General features: G+C 41.2%; 1 protein-coding gene and 1 long non-coding RNA gene across 2 annotated transcripts; both read left to right on the plus strand.

Annotated features, from left to right (window-relative positions):
- Positions 1-213: 213 nt before the first annotated feature.
- Positions 214-2,470, plus strand: DMAC1 (distal membrane arm assembly component 1). Its single transcript, XM_078152502.1, is given in 3 exon segments — positions 214-478; positions 481-645; positions 2,135-2,470. Coding segments are annotated over 3 exon segments (309 nt in total). The 5' UTR covers positions 214-411; the 3' UTR covers positions 2,212-2,470.
- Positions 691-1,500, plus strand: LOC144456800 (uncharacterized). Its single transcript, XR_013485898.1, has 2 exons — positions 691-1,328; positions 1,415-1,500. It is a non-coding gene; the product is annotated as an uncharacterized LOC144456800 (long non-coding RNA).
- Positions 2,471-13,643: the final 11,173 nt, after the last annotated feature.

Consider the following 13,643-nt stretch of genomic DNA (forward strand, 5'->3'; position numbering starts at 1 on the left):
TGAAAAAGCCATCTTCTTTTTTAGAGTTTACTCTTTGACAAAAGGAAGGAATGGTTTCCCTCTATCTGTCTTTCTGTGGAACCATAAACTGAGCGTTTGGTTCCCTTTTTCCATGGTTAGTGGCGGAGTGAGAAAGACTAGCTTTGATAGATAGGACAAAAAGCAAAACAGGCGCGGTTGATGAATTTTAAACACAAGAGGAAGGTACCGCCCCTTCCAGCCGCATTTCCTGTCCGGTCTCCTTCAATAGAGCGCCGGCGCAGCGAGGACAAACTAGATTTCCCATTGAGCCACTGCGCCCACTTCCTGTGCATCTCCCATCGCAGCTCGGCTTCCGGAGTCGTCGCGTCGTGGGTTCCGCGTAGTAACCGCCGCTGCTAGGGTCGTTGTCTCTGCCCCCACCGCCTAGTAATGGCTGCCAGCCCGTCTTCGTCGCCCCCCGCATCGCTAGCCCCGGCCCCGGCCCCGGCCCCAGCCGCAGCCCCGGCAAGAACCCGTTAATGGGGGGCTGCCTGAGCTGCCGGCTCTTATCGGGAGTGGGGCTTCTGGGGGCGGGCGGCTACGTGTACTGGACAGCGCGGCGGCCTCTGAAGCTTGGCTGTGCCCCCACCCCGGGTACCATTTTCCAGATGGTCGTTGGCATCAGTGAGCGCGAGGCGGGGACGGTGGCCGGGAGGGGCAGGTGATGGGGGGAGGGGGTGCGCTGCACGAGCTGGGTAGAGGAGTCACGTGCTCAGTGCTCAGGAGGGTGGGAGAGGGGTTTGCTGGCTTCTGGAGGTCGTGAAAGCTCACCCCAGGGTAGGGGTAGGGGTAGGGGTGGGGGTGAGGAGGGGGGTAAAGAGATCCCACATACACCGCAATAATAACAACAATAATAATAGCTCCCATTTCAGTCGTGTGGTGAGGTTTACAAAGCACCTTGCCTCATAGCAGCCAGGTCAGGGAGCTGGGGCAAGAATTCCCACCCCATTTTACAAGTGAAGAAACTGAGGCAGAAGTGACTTGTCCGAGGCCATCCAACTGGGAAGTCTTGTTAAAGCCGGATCTCCCAGGCTTCATGTCACAGATCAAGGTTTAGAATTGTAAAGTTCGTTTAGTCCATTGGTGTCAAACTGGCTGTTCATGTTGACTTTGAAAACCACAAATTAACGTGACCTGTGTTGTATTTTTGTTTATTTTGTTACACATTTCCCAGTTACATTTGAATCTGGCTCTGGCCCACTCAGGAGTTTGGCAGGCCTCTTGGGGCTAGGAGTTCAACACCTCTGGAGTACCCCAGGAAGGAGATTGCAGACCCAGGGAGTAACATGTCCAAAGTCACATAGGAAGTAAGCAAGGGAAGCTTCATTTGAACCATTATTTTCTGGCTCCAAATCCAGGCCTCTCACCATGTTTATTCCACTACACCTTTCAGATTATAGAATCAAAAAGTGAGTCAGTGAACCTCTTGAACCTCCAAAGGGGAAGAGAAGGGAACCAGCACTTATTGAGCACCTCCTATGTGCCAGGCATCATGCTAAGTATTTTACAGATACCATCTTATTTGATCCTTACAACAACTCTCTAAGCAGAAGGAAAGTCAGCCAATCAGTCAGTAAATATTTATTAAGCTCTTACTGTGTGCCAGGTACTGTGCTACATGTTGATTTAAAAAAAAAATAAGCAAATGATAGTCCCTGCCCTAAAGGAGCTTACAGTCAGAACAACCATGTACAAACAACCTATATGCAGTACCAGAAGAATTTGAAATAACCAACAGGGGGCACAGTAGAATTAAGGAGAGGAAGGGGGAGAGGGATAATTAGCTCTACAAAGAACAGGTAATTAATAATTTTTTTTTGTTGAATGATTGAATGTAAAAGTAGCTGAACTCAGAGTCTCCTAGAATGTGAAATTTGATGTAGTTAAGGTGCTGGTCTTAGAAGGCCTTTGTTGGAGTCTGGTCTCTGCCATTAACCAGGTTTTTTGAGCTTAGATAAATCACTTCACCCTTTCTTAGCCTCAGTTGTCTCATCCTTAAATGGGGATTATAAGACTTCACCCTACCTGCCTACCTATCTTTCTCACAGAGTTGTTGAGAAATGTGCTCTCAAAGTGCTCAAGAAATATGAATTGCTGTTGTTGTTGTCCTCAGGCATTGCGTGCTGGGGGTTGGTCATATTGGTGGACCCTGTAGGAAAAGCCCATCCCATAGAATCAAAGAAGCAATGATGGTGATGATGGTGATGATGATGATGATGATGATGATGATGAAGTTGGCAGCTTCTACCACTCAGCCATGACGATGGACTACCCAGAACAGGAGGATAGAAGCGAGAGAACCACAGATGTTCCAGGTTCCAGGACCCAGTGATCCTGCCTCAGCTCTGTAGATGCCTGCAGGGGAAATGGACGAAGCATGGTTTCCTATTTCTTGTTATCCAAGGCTGCCCTTCACAACTGTCAATAAATTTCTCTGAGAACAGAAGAAGGTGTGTGAGTCTTATCTGTAGAAGAATGGGTATTTAAAGGCTGTATTTAAACTGACTGTATGAACTGGGGAGAGTCAGAAAAACACTATTAGGCAAAATGAGAAAATGACCATTAACTGCTTTTTTTTGGTCAAGCTCATAACACATTGTTGACTCTGAATTCAGCCATTTTACAACTATGCTAATCCCATCCCTACAAAGTACCTGACACTGTGTTGGAATCTGTGGAGGATATCAGACTCCTTATATTTGTTTAGTATTCCTTCCAGAATAGTTCAACACATGTCAGCTCCTCACAACAAAATCAGGGGGCTGCTAATTCAGGTATTGTCCTCATTTTAGAAAGGAGACTGAGGCTCTTCAGAGAAGTCAACTGAAAGGTACTCCTCTGGTCTAGGTTTGAATCCTAGTGATACCTCTATCAGACTGGCCTCTTTAAGAGTTTGCTCATTTTCCTTTCCTGCAAAATGAAGAAGCTGAATTGGGTTATCTCTAAGATCCCTTCCAATGCTAATATTCTGTCTCTACTTTATCTTCACCAACTGTGGCAGAACCTCGTGAATTGGGCCAGTGATGACATACTACTTTGCTGTCAGAAAGTTTACAGGTAGGCTTGCCAAAGTGCAGTAAGAGAAATGATCTTTTCATTCTGCCTCTAGTAGGAAACACTAGAAATGTCCTTGTGTGGGGAAATGAGATGAATTTCAAGAAAGAACCCAAGGGAAACAACGTGGGAGAGATGCCACACTGACTATGGAGTCAGGACCTGGATTCAAATACTGTTCTGATAACTGCCTATGTGACCTTGGACAACTCACTTCCCTGGGCCTCAGTTTCCTTATTGGTAAAATGAAGGACTTGCCACAAATATTCTCTGAGGTTTCTTCCAACTCTAGAGCTTTGGTCCTATGAAAGTGAAAATATATTTTCAGTTGGAAGCCACTTGAAAGATTGTGTTTCAGGATAGTTCAATATAATTCAATGATCATTAAGAATCTATGCTGGGTGTTGGGGGTACAGAGATGAAGTAAAACCACCCTTGTGTTCAAGAAGCTTGTGTTCTATTGGGGAGAACAACATGTATACATAGAATTAAATACACGTTAGAACAGGAGTCACAAAGGGCACAATAGAAATATGGGGAAGAATGGGAGGGTAGCCTGAGGTATGGAGCTCACTATGGATAAATATAAGGGAACAGGAAGCAGGAGGCAGAATTTTGGCCCAGGCAGCCTATAAAGAAGCAAGAATTCTGAGTAGAGCCACAGGACAATACATTGTCAGACTCTTCTTTTTTTCTTTTTTTGGCAGCTAAATGGAAAGCTTATTTATTTAGCTTATTTAGTATAATAGTAGTTTTCCCCAGTTACATGCAAAAACAGTTTTTAACATTTGTTCTTAAAACTTTTGAGTTCCAAATTCTATCCCTCCTTGCCTCCTCACCCCACCTCATTGAGAAGACAAGCAAATTTATGTAGGGTTATCCATGTGTAGTCATGCAAAATATTTCCATAATAGTAATGTTGTGAAAGAAAACATAGGCAAAAGAAAAGACCTCAAGAAAAAGAAAGTAAAAAAAAAGTATGCTTCAATCTGTATGCAGACACCATCAGTTCTCTGGGGATGGATAACAGTTTTTATCATAAACCCTTCAGAGTTGTCTTGGATCATTGTATTGCTGCAGATTCACAGCTGATCATCTTACAATATTGCTGTTACTTTGTACACAGTACATTTCACTTTTCATTAGCTCATATAAGTCCAGGTTTTTCTGAGAACATCCTGCTTATCATTTTTTTGGGGCGGGGAGTGAGGGCAATTGGGGTTAAGTGACGTGCCCAGTGTCACACAGCTAGTGAATGTTATGTGGCAGCTCCACCTAGCTGCCCCCTGCTCATCATTTCTTATAGCATATCAGTATTCCTTCACAATCACATACTATAGTTTGTTCAGCCATTCCCCAATTGATAGGCATCCCTCAATTTCCAATTCTTTGCCAACAGAAGAGAGCTGCTATAAATATTTTTGTACATATAGGTCCTTTCCTTTTTGTTTGTTATCTTTTCTGGGATACAGACCTAGTAGTGGCATTGTTTGGTCAAAGGGTATGCATGGTTTTATAGTCCTTTGGGCATAGTTCCAAATTGCTCTACAGAAGGGTTGGATCAGTTCACATTAATGTCTCGTTTTTCCCACATCCCCTCCACTATTTGTCATTTTCCTTTTCTGTCCTATTAGCTAATCTAATAGATATGAGGTAGTACCTCAGAATTGTTTTAATTTGCATTTCTCCAATCAACAGTAAACTAGAACAGTAAATTACGTGGGTATAGATAGCTTTGATTACTTCATCTGAAAACTGTTCATATCTTTTGATCATTTATCAATTAGGGAATGGCTCTTATTTTTATAAATTTGACTCAGTTCTCTACATATTTGAGAACTGAGGCCTTTATCAGAGAAACTTGCTTCAAAAATTTTTTGCATGGTTGCTGTTGCTAACTGTATTTCCCTCCATCCTATTTCTACCCCCTCCCCATTTACTCTATTTTCTCTCTCCTTTTATCCTATACATCCTCAAAAGTGTTTTGCTTCTGACTACCCTCTCCCCAAGACTGCCCTCCCTTCAATCACTACCACCCCCATCCCCTTCCCCTCCTTTTTTCCTGTAGGGTAAGATAGATTTCTATACCTTAGTTGAGTGTGTATGTTATTCCCTCTCTGAGCCAATTATGATAAAAATAAGATTCACTCACTCCCTGTCACCTCCCTACTTCCCATTCACTGTAAAAGCTTTTTCTTGCTTCTTTTATGTGAGATAATTTACCCTATTCTATCTCTCCCTTTCCCTTTCTCCCAGTACATTCCTCTCTTACCCCTTAATTTTATTTTTTTAGATACCATCCCTTCATAGTGAACTCACACCTGTGCCCTCTGACTATATATACTCCTTCTATCCACCCTAATGAGAAAGTTCTTATGAGTTACAAGTATCATCTTCCCATGTAGGAATGTAAACAGTTTCACCTTATGAACTCACTTATAATTTCCCTTTCCTGTTTACCTTTTTAATTCTTCAACTGTGGTCTTTTCATCAAAAATGCTTGAAAGTCTTCTATTTCATTGAATTATCTATTTTTCCCTCTGAAGGGTTATACTCAATTTTGCTGGGTAGGTGATTCTTGGTTGTAATCATAGCTCTTTTGCCCTCTGGAATATCATATCCCAAGCCCTCCAGTCCTTTAATGTAGAAGCTGCTAAATCTTGTGTTATCCTTACTATGGCTCCATCATACTTGAATTGTTTCTTTCTGGCTGCTTACAATATTCTTTCCTTGACCTGGAAGCTCTGGTATTTGGCGATAATATTGCTGGGAGTTTTCATTTTGGGATCTCTTTCAAGAGGTGACCAGTGGATTCTTTCCATTTCTGTTTTACCCTCTGGTTCTAGAATGTCCAGGCAGTTTTCCTTGATAATTTCTTGAAAAGTGATATCTAGGCTCTTTTTTTGGTCATGGCTTTCAGGTAGTGCAATAATTTTTAAATTATCTCTCCTGGATCTGTTTTCCAGGTCAGTTATTTTCCAATAATATATTTCAAAATTGTCTTCTATTTTTTCATTCTTTTGTTTTTGTTTTATTGTTTCTTGATTTTTCACAGTCATTAGCTTCCACTTGCTCAATTCTAATTTTTAAAGGATTATTTTCTTCAATAAGCTTTTGTACCTCCTTTTCCGTTTGGCCAATTCTACTTTTTAAGGAGTTTTTTCTTCAATAAATTGTTGTGCCTCTTTTTCCATTTGTCCAGTTCTGTTTGTTAAAGCATTCTTCTCCTCATTGGCTTTTTGTACCTCTTACCATTTGACCTAGTCCGTTTTAAGGTGTTGTTTTCTTCAGTATTTTTTTGCATCTCCTTTGCCAAGCTGTTGATGTTTTTTTTTTCATGATTTTCTTGCATCACTCTCATTTCTCTTCCCAATTTTTCCTCTACCTCCCTTACTTGATTTTCAAAGTCCTTTTTGGGCTCTTTCATGGCCAGAGACCAATTCATATTTTTCTTGGAAGCTTTGGATGTAGAAGCTTTGATTTTGTTATCTGCTTCTGAATGTGTCTTTTGATCTTCCTTGTCACCATAGTAACTTTTTTATGGTCAGAATTTTTTTCTGTTGTTTGCTCATTTTCCCAGCCTATTACTTGACTTGTAACTGTTTCTTAAAGGAAGGTTCTGCTTCTACAATGGAGGGTGCGCTGTTCCAAGCTTCAGGGTTTTATCCAGCTGTTCTCAGAGATACTTCTAGGGACCTGTAAGTTTCAGTTCTTCCAAAGTGGTGTGTGGTCTAAGATGAGGTGTTTACTCCTCTCCTGGCTTGTGCTCGGGTCTGTGAGTGACCTCAAGCACTCTTTTCTGCCCTTTGAGCTGTGAGGAGGATCCTCACTTCACTGTAGCCACAAGCTGTGCTGCGCTAGTGCTCCTCCTTGTCCTGGGACTGCCACCCAGGACTGCAACCTGGATCAGAGTATGGGCAGAGCAATAGAGCCCTGCCCCCAGTGCTAGCAAAGAGATCCCTGTAATCTCCTTCTGACCAGCTGTTGTTTGATCCCTTTACCATCTGTGGGCTGAGACCTCCAGAAGTAGCCACTGCAGCTGGTGATTCACTTACCCTGAAGCCTGCTCTTGGTTTGCTGGGGCCCAGTCTGGGCTAGCACAGCTTGTGTTGGACTGCAACTCCTTTCTCACCTTGGTGCAACAGACATTTCCTGCTGACCTGCTAAGTTGTCTTGAGCTGGAAAATTTTTTCACTCTGTCTTTTTGTGGGTTCTGCCACTCTAGAATTTATTTAAAGTCATTATTTAAAGATATTTGGATGGGTTTGGGGGAGAGCTTAGGTGAATCCCTGCCTTAACTCCACCATCTTAGCTCCAACTCTATCAGACCCTTTTGAAGTAGGGAAGTTAATGTTTATTTGATCTCCCAGAAAGATGGTAAGTATATGTGGCCCAAGAGTGACTCAGGAAGCAGGGCAGAAAATGAATATCTAGTCTTTGGTCCTGCCTAACTATCAAGGCACTGGATCAGTGGAGCCCTGGGGCCAGACTTATGGTACTTACTCCTAGCCAGGTGGGCTCTGCCCAAGACACCCCCAATTCTGAGTAGATGTTGTTGGAGGCAAGAGTGGTGTCAGAAAGGACTTTCTTTCTGGACTGGTTTGGATTGAGAGGGGAAGTAGAGCAAATGTTTTTGTAAGGTAACACAAGTATACTTAAAACAAAGACTGCTAAAAGTCATAGGTCCAAGTTTGTGTATGACAGTATTAGCAAACAATCCTTGAAGGATTTGGTATTCAGGTACTAACTACCCAAATGTACCCTTAAAAGCAGCATGTAGTCCCTTAAATTGAGTAAATGAGGATCTTTGTAAAGGGTAATCTGATGACCTTTCCACTGATAAGCAAGATCCTCTTAACAGATTTTAAATGACCCAATAAAATTACAGAATGAGGCCTGGACTTGAGCTTGAGTCTTGCTTTTTACTCATTACTATGTGGCCTTACACAAGCAATTCAACTTTTCTTTCAGCCTTATGTTTTCTGCAATTTGGGGCTAACAATACTCTTACTATCTGCCCCACTGGGGTTCTCCTTGGCACAAATGAAATGATGGATATAAATGTAAAGTGTATTATAACTAGAGAGTGCTATGTAAATGTGAACCACTACTACTAATAAAGTGGAAATATATTATTACACACATGCATTATTCAATTCAGTAATGTAAAAAAAAACTGAATTCTTAAGTTGGAAGGGAATTTAAAGGTAATCTAGTTAACCCACCCAATCTAACCAAAAAGAACTTAAAGATGGTTACCTATATATCTCCTGCTTGAAGACTATGTGGTGCCTGGGTACACACTCTAAAAGCCTTTTCCATCTTGGAACAATTCTAGTTAGAAAATTCTTAAGCAGATCTCTGTATTCTGTAATTTTTTTACTCATTAGACCTAGGTCTAATTTCTGGAGCCACACTAAATAATAATAGTGTAATATAACAATCATCATACTAGCCAATGTCAGTTCTTTGTAAATAAACTTTCTTGCTTATGAGAAGAGTCTCTCAAGTGTTTCTAGCCCCACCTGACTTGTGAAAATCCATAAGAACATTAAAAAAGCATCATTTTACCATGTCTACAAGCTGTAAAGACTAGTGAGAGTTTGTATTTGAGACAATTTTGCACACATTACTTACAAAAATCAAAACTTGTGATTGTTACCTCAGCCTCAAAATCTGTCTTTTATAGACTCTTCAAAAATTACTAAGGTTGATTGACCCCTACAGTAAGCAAAATTGTAGAAAATTTTCTGACATATTTATGTAGAAGTCAGCTCTGGGTTAATAAATTTATTTTAGAGATGTGTGTGCTCCTCATAGAGGGATTTTCAGGGTTAACTGGTCATCAGACAAGCCCATACACAAAGTTAATAACCCTTAGTTGCTCTTCACGGAGAGGGGAGTAGGCTTACTGAACCATGTTAGGGCACAAAATTAATCATAATTGGCAAGAATTAAATAACCCTTTGGCACATAAAAATGTGACTACATGGAGGCTTTTTGATAGTTGAGTCTAATGGAGAGAATAGAAAAAATACAAAATAATGGATAATCTCAAAAACACCTATCAGTACCTGCTGCCCTTAGGACCCCTTCTTCCTTCTGATTGGAGAGGAGAAAGAGGACAATAGAAAGTTCCTCCCAGATCCTCCATTTAAGGAGAATACCCAAGTTTGCCTACATTCTTCTGGACTTCATCAAACACATAGGTTAATAAGGGTATGAGAGAGGACAGTCAGGGGAAGAAGTGCCATGCTATGAACATCCCACTGGATCTTGGATACAAAGAGCCTTGGTGGTTGGACCATGGGACTTATAGCCTATGAAGGGAATGGGTAATAGAAGGATTTTAATTATCAAAGTATGAGCCAGCTGAGGTCTTCCTGATATAATTTGAAGGTAGACTGGAGATGAGACACAGTGTTAAGAAGAGAAATTTCCAAGACCTTGGGCATGGAGACTGTCAGATAATGAATAAGAGAGTACAAAGCTTGAATCATAACGGGAATGATGACTTTGGAATCTAGTTCAGTAAGAATGCAGGGTACTGGCGTAGGAGATAACACATGTCATGGGGAGCAGCCTGGTAAGTCTGGGTTGGACTGGGTATAGAAAACTCAGTCCAGTGCCTCAGGGCACAGAGATGAGGAAACTGAGCCCAGAGTAACCACAGATTTGCACCAAGCTCTGGATAGTAAGGGAAATTATTGTTTTTCTCTTATATTAATAGCCAATTAATATCAGAAAATCCAGGACTTTTCCTTTTTCTGTTTCCTCATTCTCTACTAGGTCAAATTGGCCTCTAAAGCACAGGGCTGATAATGAGATTGGGTTAACATTCTCCTCAGTCTTGGGTGAGACCTACCCAACTGGGATATAAGTGGCTTGAGTGGTCTCATTATTAACCAATTAGAGTTGATTTCTGCCTGTCAGGAACTTCTACTCTTCCAGGGATATTTAAACTCTCAGTGGGCCCCCAAAGTTTGTCTTTGGTTTACAAGAGAAAGCCAATGACCATCATTTTATTATTTGCTAGCTATAATTAATAAATTGATATTAATTACCCAGAAACTACATCTCTCCGACTTTTCATACATCCCAATAGTTTGATGAATGTGCTCCTGTCTTCATCCTGACTTCATCCCAGGTAGATAGGCAGGCACCAATATGAAAAGTGGTTTGGGAGATGGAAGCTGCTTGCGTGGGAGTTTCCCCTACATATTCGAGAAAACAGAAGAGATGTCAGACAGAAGAAGAGGACGTGACTGGGGCAGCAGCAGCCAGCCTGTCCCAATAAAGATTGATATTAACCTTTACAGTTACTATATCATTTCACCCGCCCTACCTCTGGTGCGTTTGATAAGTTTCTGATTTGACTAATTATCAAAGCATTTTTAAAAGAGGTTTTCTCTAATTTTCTGCCTCCCTGCCTGAATGTCCTATGGCTAAAATCATAAATGGGAATTAATACTGACAGTAATTATCATAGCAATGTAGTTCTACAACTTTCAGGCTCAGAGTAAGGAAATTTGAGCTCCAGTCTGCACTTTGCCCTTGAACTGGCCCCATGTTCTTGCCTGTAACATTTACCTCTCAGTTTCCTCTTTTAAGTAGAGTCATATAATTTATCACCCTGAGTGGGGCTTAAAGGATGCAAAATCCTTAAGGCACCCTAGAAAATAGCAATTTGTCTACCCGCCTAGCATCTGTCATAAGTTTTAAAGTCTGGTTACAAAGAAATCCTGATTCCACTGATTTTACTAATAATGTTCCTCTATGTTGAAAAAGTGAGCTAGCGCATTTGAGCTACTTATTTATAAAACTGTTTCAAGCTGCACCGAGATCTATACAGAAAAGCCATTATCCACAATGTTTGATAAAATGGGAGGTTTTGCTCACTTTGCTTCAAAATGATGGAGGTGGCAATGTAGAACTGTAAGGGGAAAAAACTTTTAAAATAGCATTATCTGCAATCATAGCTTGGAGCTGCCACCCAAGATCAGACCACTGCTCCATCAAGTTCACTCCCCAGCACAGAGCAGCTGCCAATGCCTGATGCTTCACAGGGTTTCAGTAACCTTTGCCCCCCAGTTAGTACACCTGGCCACCCAACCAATCCTGTTCATGGAGGGAGGGGCTCCTTCCTGACCGCTGTAGAGATCAGACCATGCCTTGAAGGATGAAATACGATTATCCTATCTCAGTCGGCCTGCGCTACTACTGAGGCATTCAAAAGAAAAATGGGAAGTTAATGGAAAGGTAGAGGGTGTGTGTGTGTGTGTGTGTGTGTGTGTGTAAGCTCCACCTTCCAATTTCCAGAGAACACTAATGGGAAGAACCTTTCTTCCATTTCATCTGGCACATCACTGGTTTATTCATCTGAATTAAACTCAACATTTTGTTTTAAATAAGCTATATCTAGAACAACAAACCTCAAAGGTATGAGTGTATGTGTGTGCACACATGTGTGTATGTTGGGGATCAATGGGCAAAGTGTGAGAATTAAAATGACAAAATCTCCCATAAGTAGGAAAATCTGGAATATCTTTGGAACATATGGTGTCCACATATGCAAGTGCTGATACCATATATGTGGTTAAAAAAAAAGTGTGGTTCATCAGAGCAACAGTCTTACTATAGAGAATAGATCGCTAAGATAATGACAGGGAGTTTTGTATTGGCTGAAACCCAGGACCTTGGTAGTGTAATTATCGGAAGGCTTTAATAGCTAAAAGGAAACTGGCCTCTATTTCTGCAGAGGAATTAATATTTACAGGTAGCTGAGATATGCAGTACTAAGATGTTTTATCAAGGCCTAGCAATTACAGCAGGCCTCCTGCAAAGATCAAGGCCCAGACTATTAACAGAATGAAACCAAGACAAATTTCTACATGGACTTCAATTCGATTCAACAAATATTTAGTGAGCATCTACTCTGGTCTAGTGCTATCAGGAAAAAAAAAATTGAGTATAACACAGTTCTTGCTCTAAAGAGTTTATAGTCTAGTGAATACCAAAACCGTAAGTCAAACAGACACATTGCCAGTTGAAGGCATACAAACATATATGTTATTGTTATCAAACAGAAATGTTAAAAAGAGAATTCTCAGAGTTCCTTCACTTAGAGTTGTTTTAACGTTGTGCTGTGCAGTAATGTTTAAAACTGTGTGACTGAGAACTGTGAAAAGACTGTCAAAACTGTGACAAGTGAAAGACAGGCAGACTTGGGGGGAAAAGGCCCACTTTACAGCCTCACTAGCCTGGCAACACCTGTTAGCGGTGAAGTGGGCTGCTAGAAGTATTTGGCACATGTTCACAGCACCCGCCAAATCACACACCTTGGGAGATAAGTGAAAATGTGATCCTCTATCTGTGACTTTGGCTGTCATGAGCACATTTCCATTTTCATTGCTGGAAAGCTATCAAGGTGCAGGAAGAAGAGATCAGAAGAGAAAAGACCATTTCTGGAAATGACTGGCTCCTTTAGTCTTTTAGCAGTATTCTCTTGTGGCTGGGAATTGAGAAGGGATATTGTGCAGAGCTTAAGAGAAATCGGAAGGGGCATGCAATCTAAGAAAATTGAAGTTGTCTGAAGGGGAGGCAGTATTGGTCCCCTTCCTAAACTGTAAGCTATCTCTTTCTTGAGTGTATACCAGCTGTGCTGGAAAGGCAGCATGGCCTAGATCTGGGGTTGAATCCTAGCTAGAGAAGTCAATACACCTCTCTACATTTCAGGTTTTTCTTTAGTAAATGATGATAGTACTTACGATATCTACCTCACAGAATTGTTGCAAAGAAAATGCTTCATAAATAATTCCTAAGACACTACAGAAATGTGATGGAACGATTAAAATGTTAAAAACCACTCAAATATCAACAGATAGAGGCTCATGGTGGGCATCAGCAGGCTGAAACATTATAAATAAGCAATTATAAAGTCAAAGTAGAGCAAAAGATGACATCAAAGAAATGTATGAATGAAAGGAAGATGAGCTAGTCATATGGCAAGAGTCCAGGATGAGCAAAGAACAGGTCATGTGCTCCTTTGATATCTTTGTGATACTAAAAGAACCCAAAGAAAGCTTCCAACATGTAGGGTGGACTTCTGGTGGTGAAATTATGGGAGGACCTGATCAAGGGCATGCACATGAAGAGCATATGTGAATACATTATGATTTGCATTGTGGGATGGATGATAGAGAGTCATCAACTAAGAACGACAATGGAGACTAAAGTATCACCGTAACAGAAGAGGAACATCGCCGCCATTACCAACTGCTTTAGAACTCAAGGGTTTGGAAATTCACTGCAGGAGTGTTGTGTGGTCGTTTACTGGTGGGGATTTTGTTGCATCCTCCATCACTGGCGAGGCAGCAGGGAGAGATGCAGTTAGAAAAATTAAAAACCTGTGTGTTGCCCCAGGCATGTTTTTGTTTGCTGTTCAGCTCAGTTCAGGGCAAGTGTTTCACTTTTAAATGGTTCACTTAGTGGGAAATGTAACTAACGAGTAAACAGAAACCAAGAAGGAAAAAAGAAAAGCAAAATATCCCCGGAGGAAAAAGTTTTCT

The sequence above is a fragment of the Phascolarctos cinereus genome, unplaced genomic scaffold, assembly GCF_003287225.1.
Source record: "Phascolarctos cinereus isolate Bilbo 61053 unplaced genomic scaffold, phaCin_HiC Scaffold_4;HRSCAF=312, whole genome shotgun sequence".
NCBI classification, from domain to species: Eukaryota; Metazoa; Chordata; class Mammalia; order Diprotodontia; family Phascolarctidae; genus Phascolarctos; species Phascolarctos cinereus.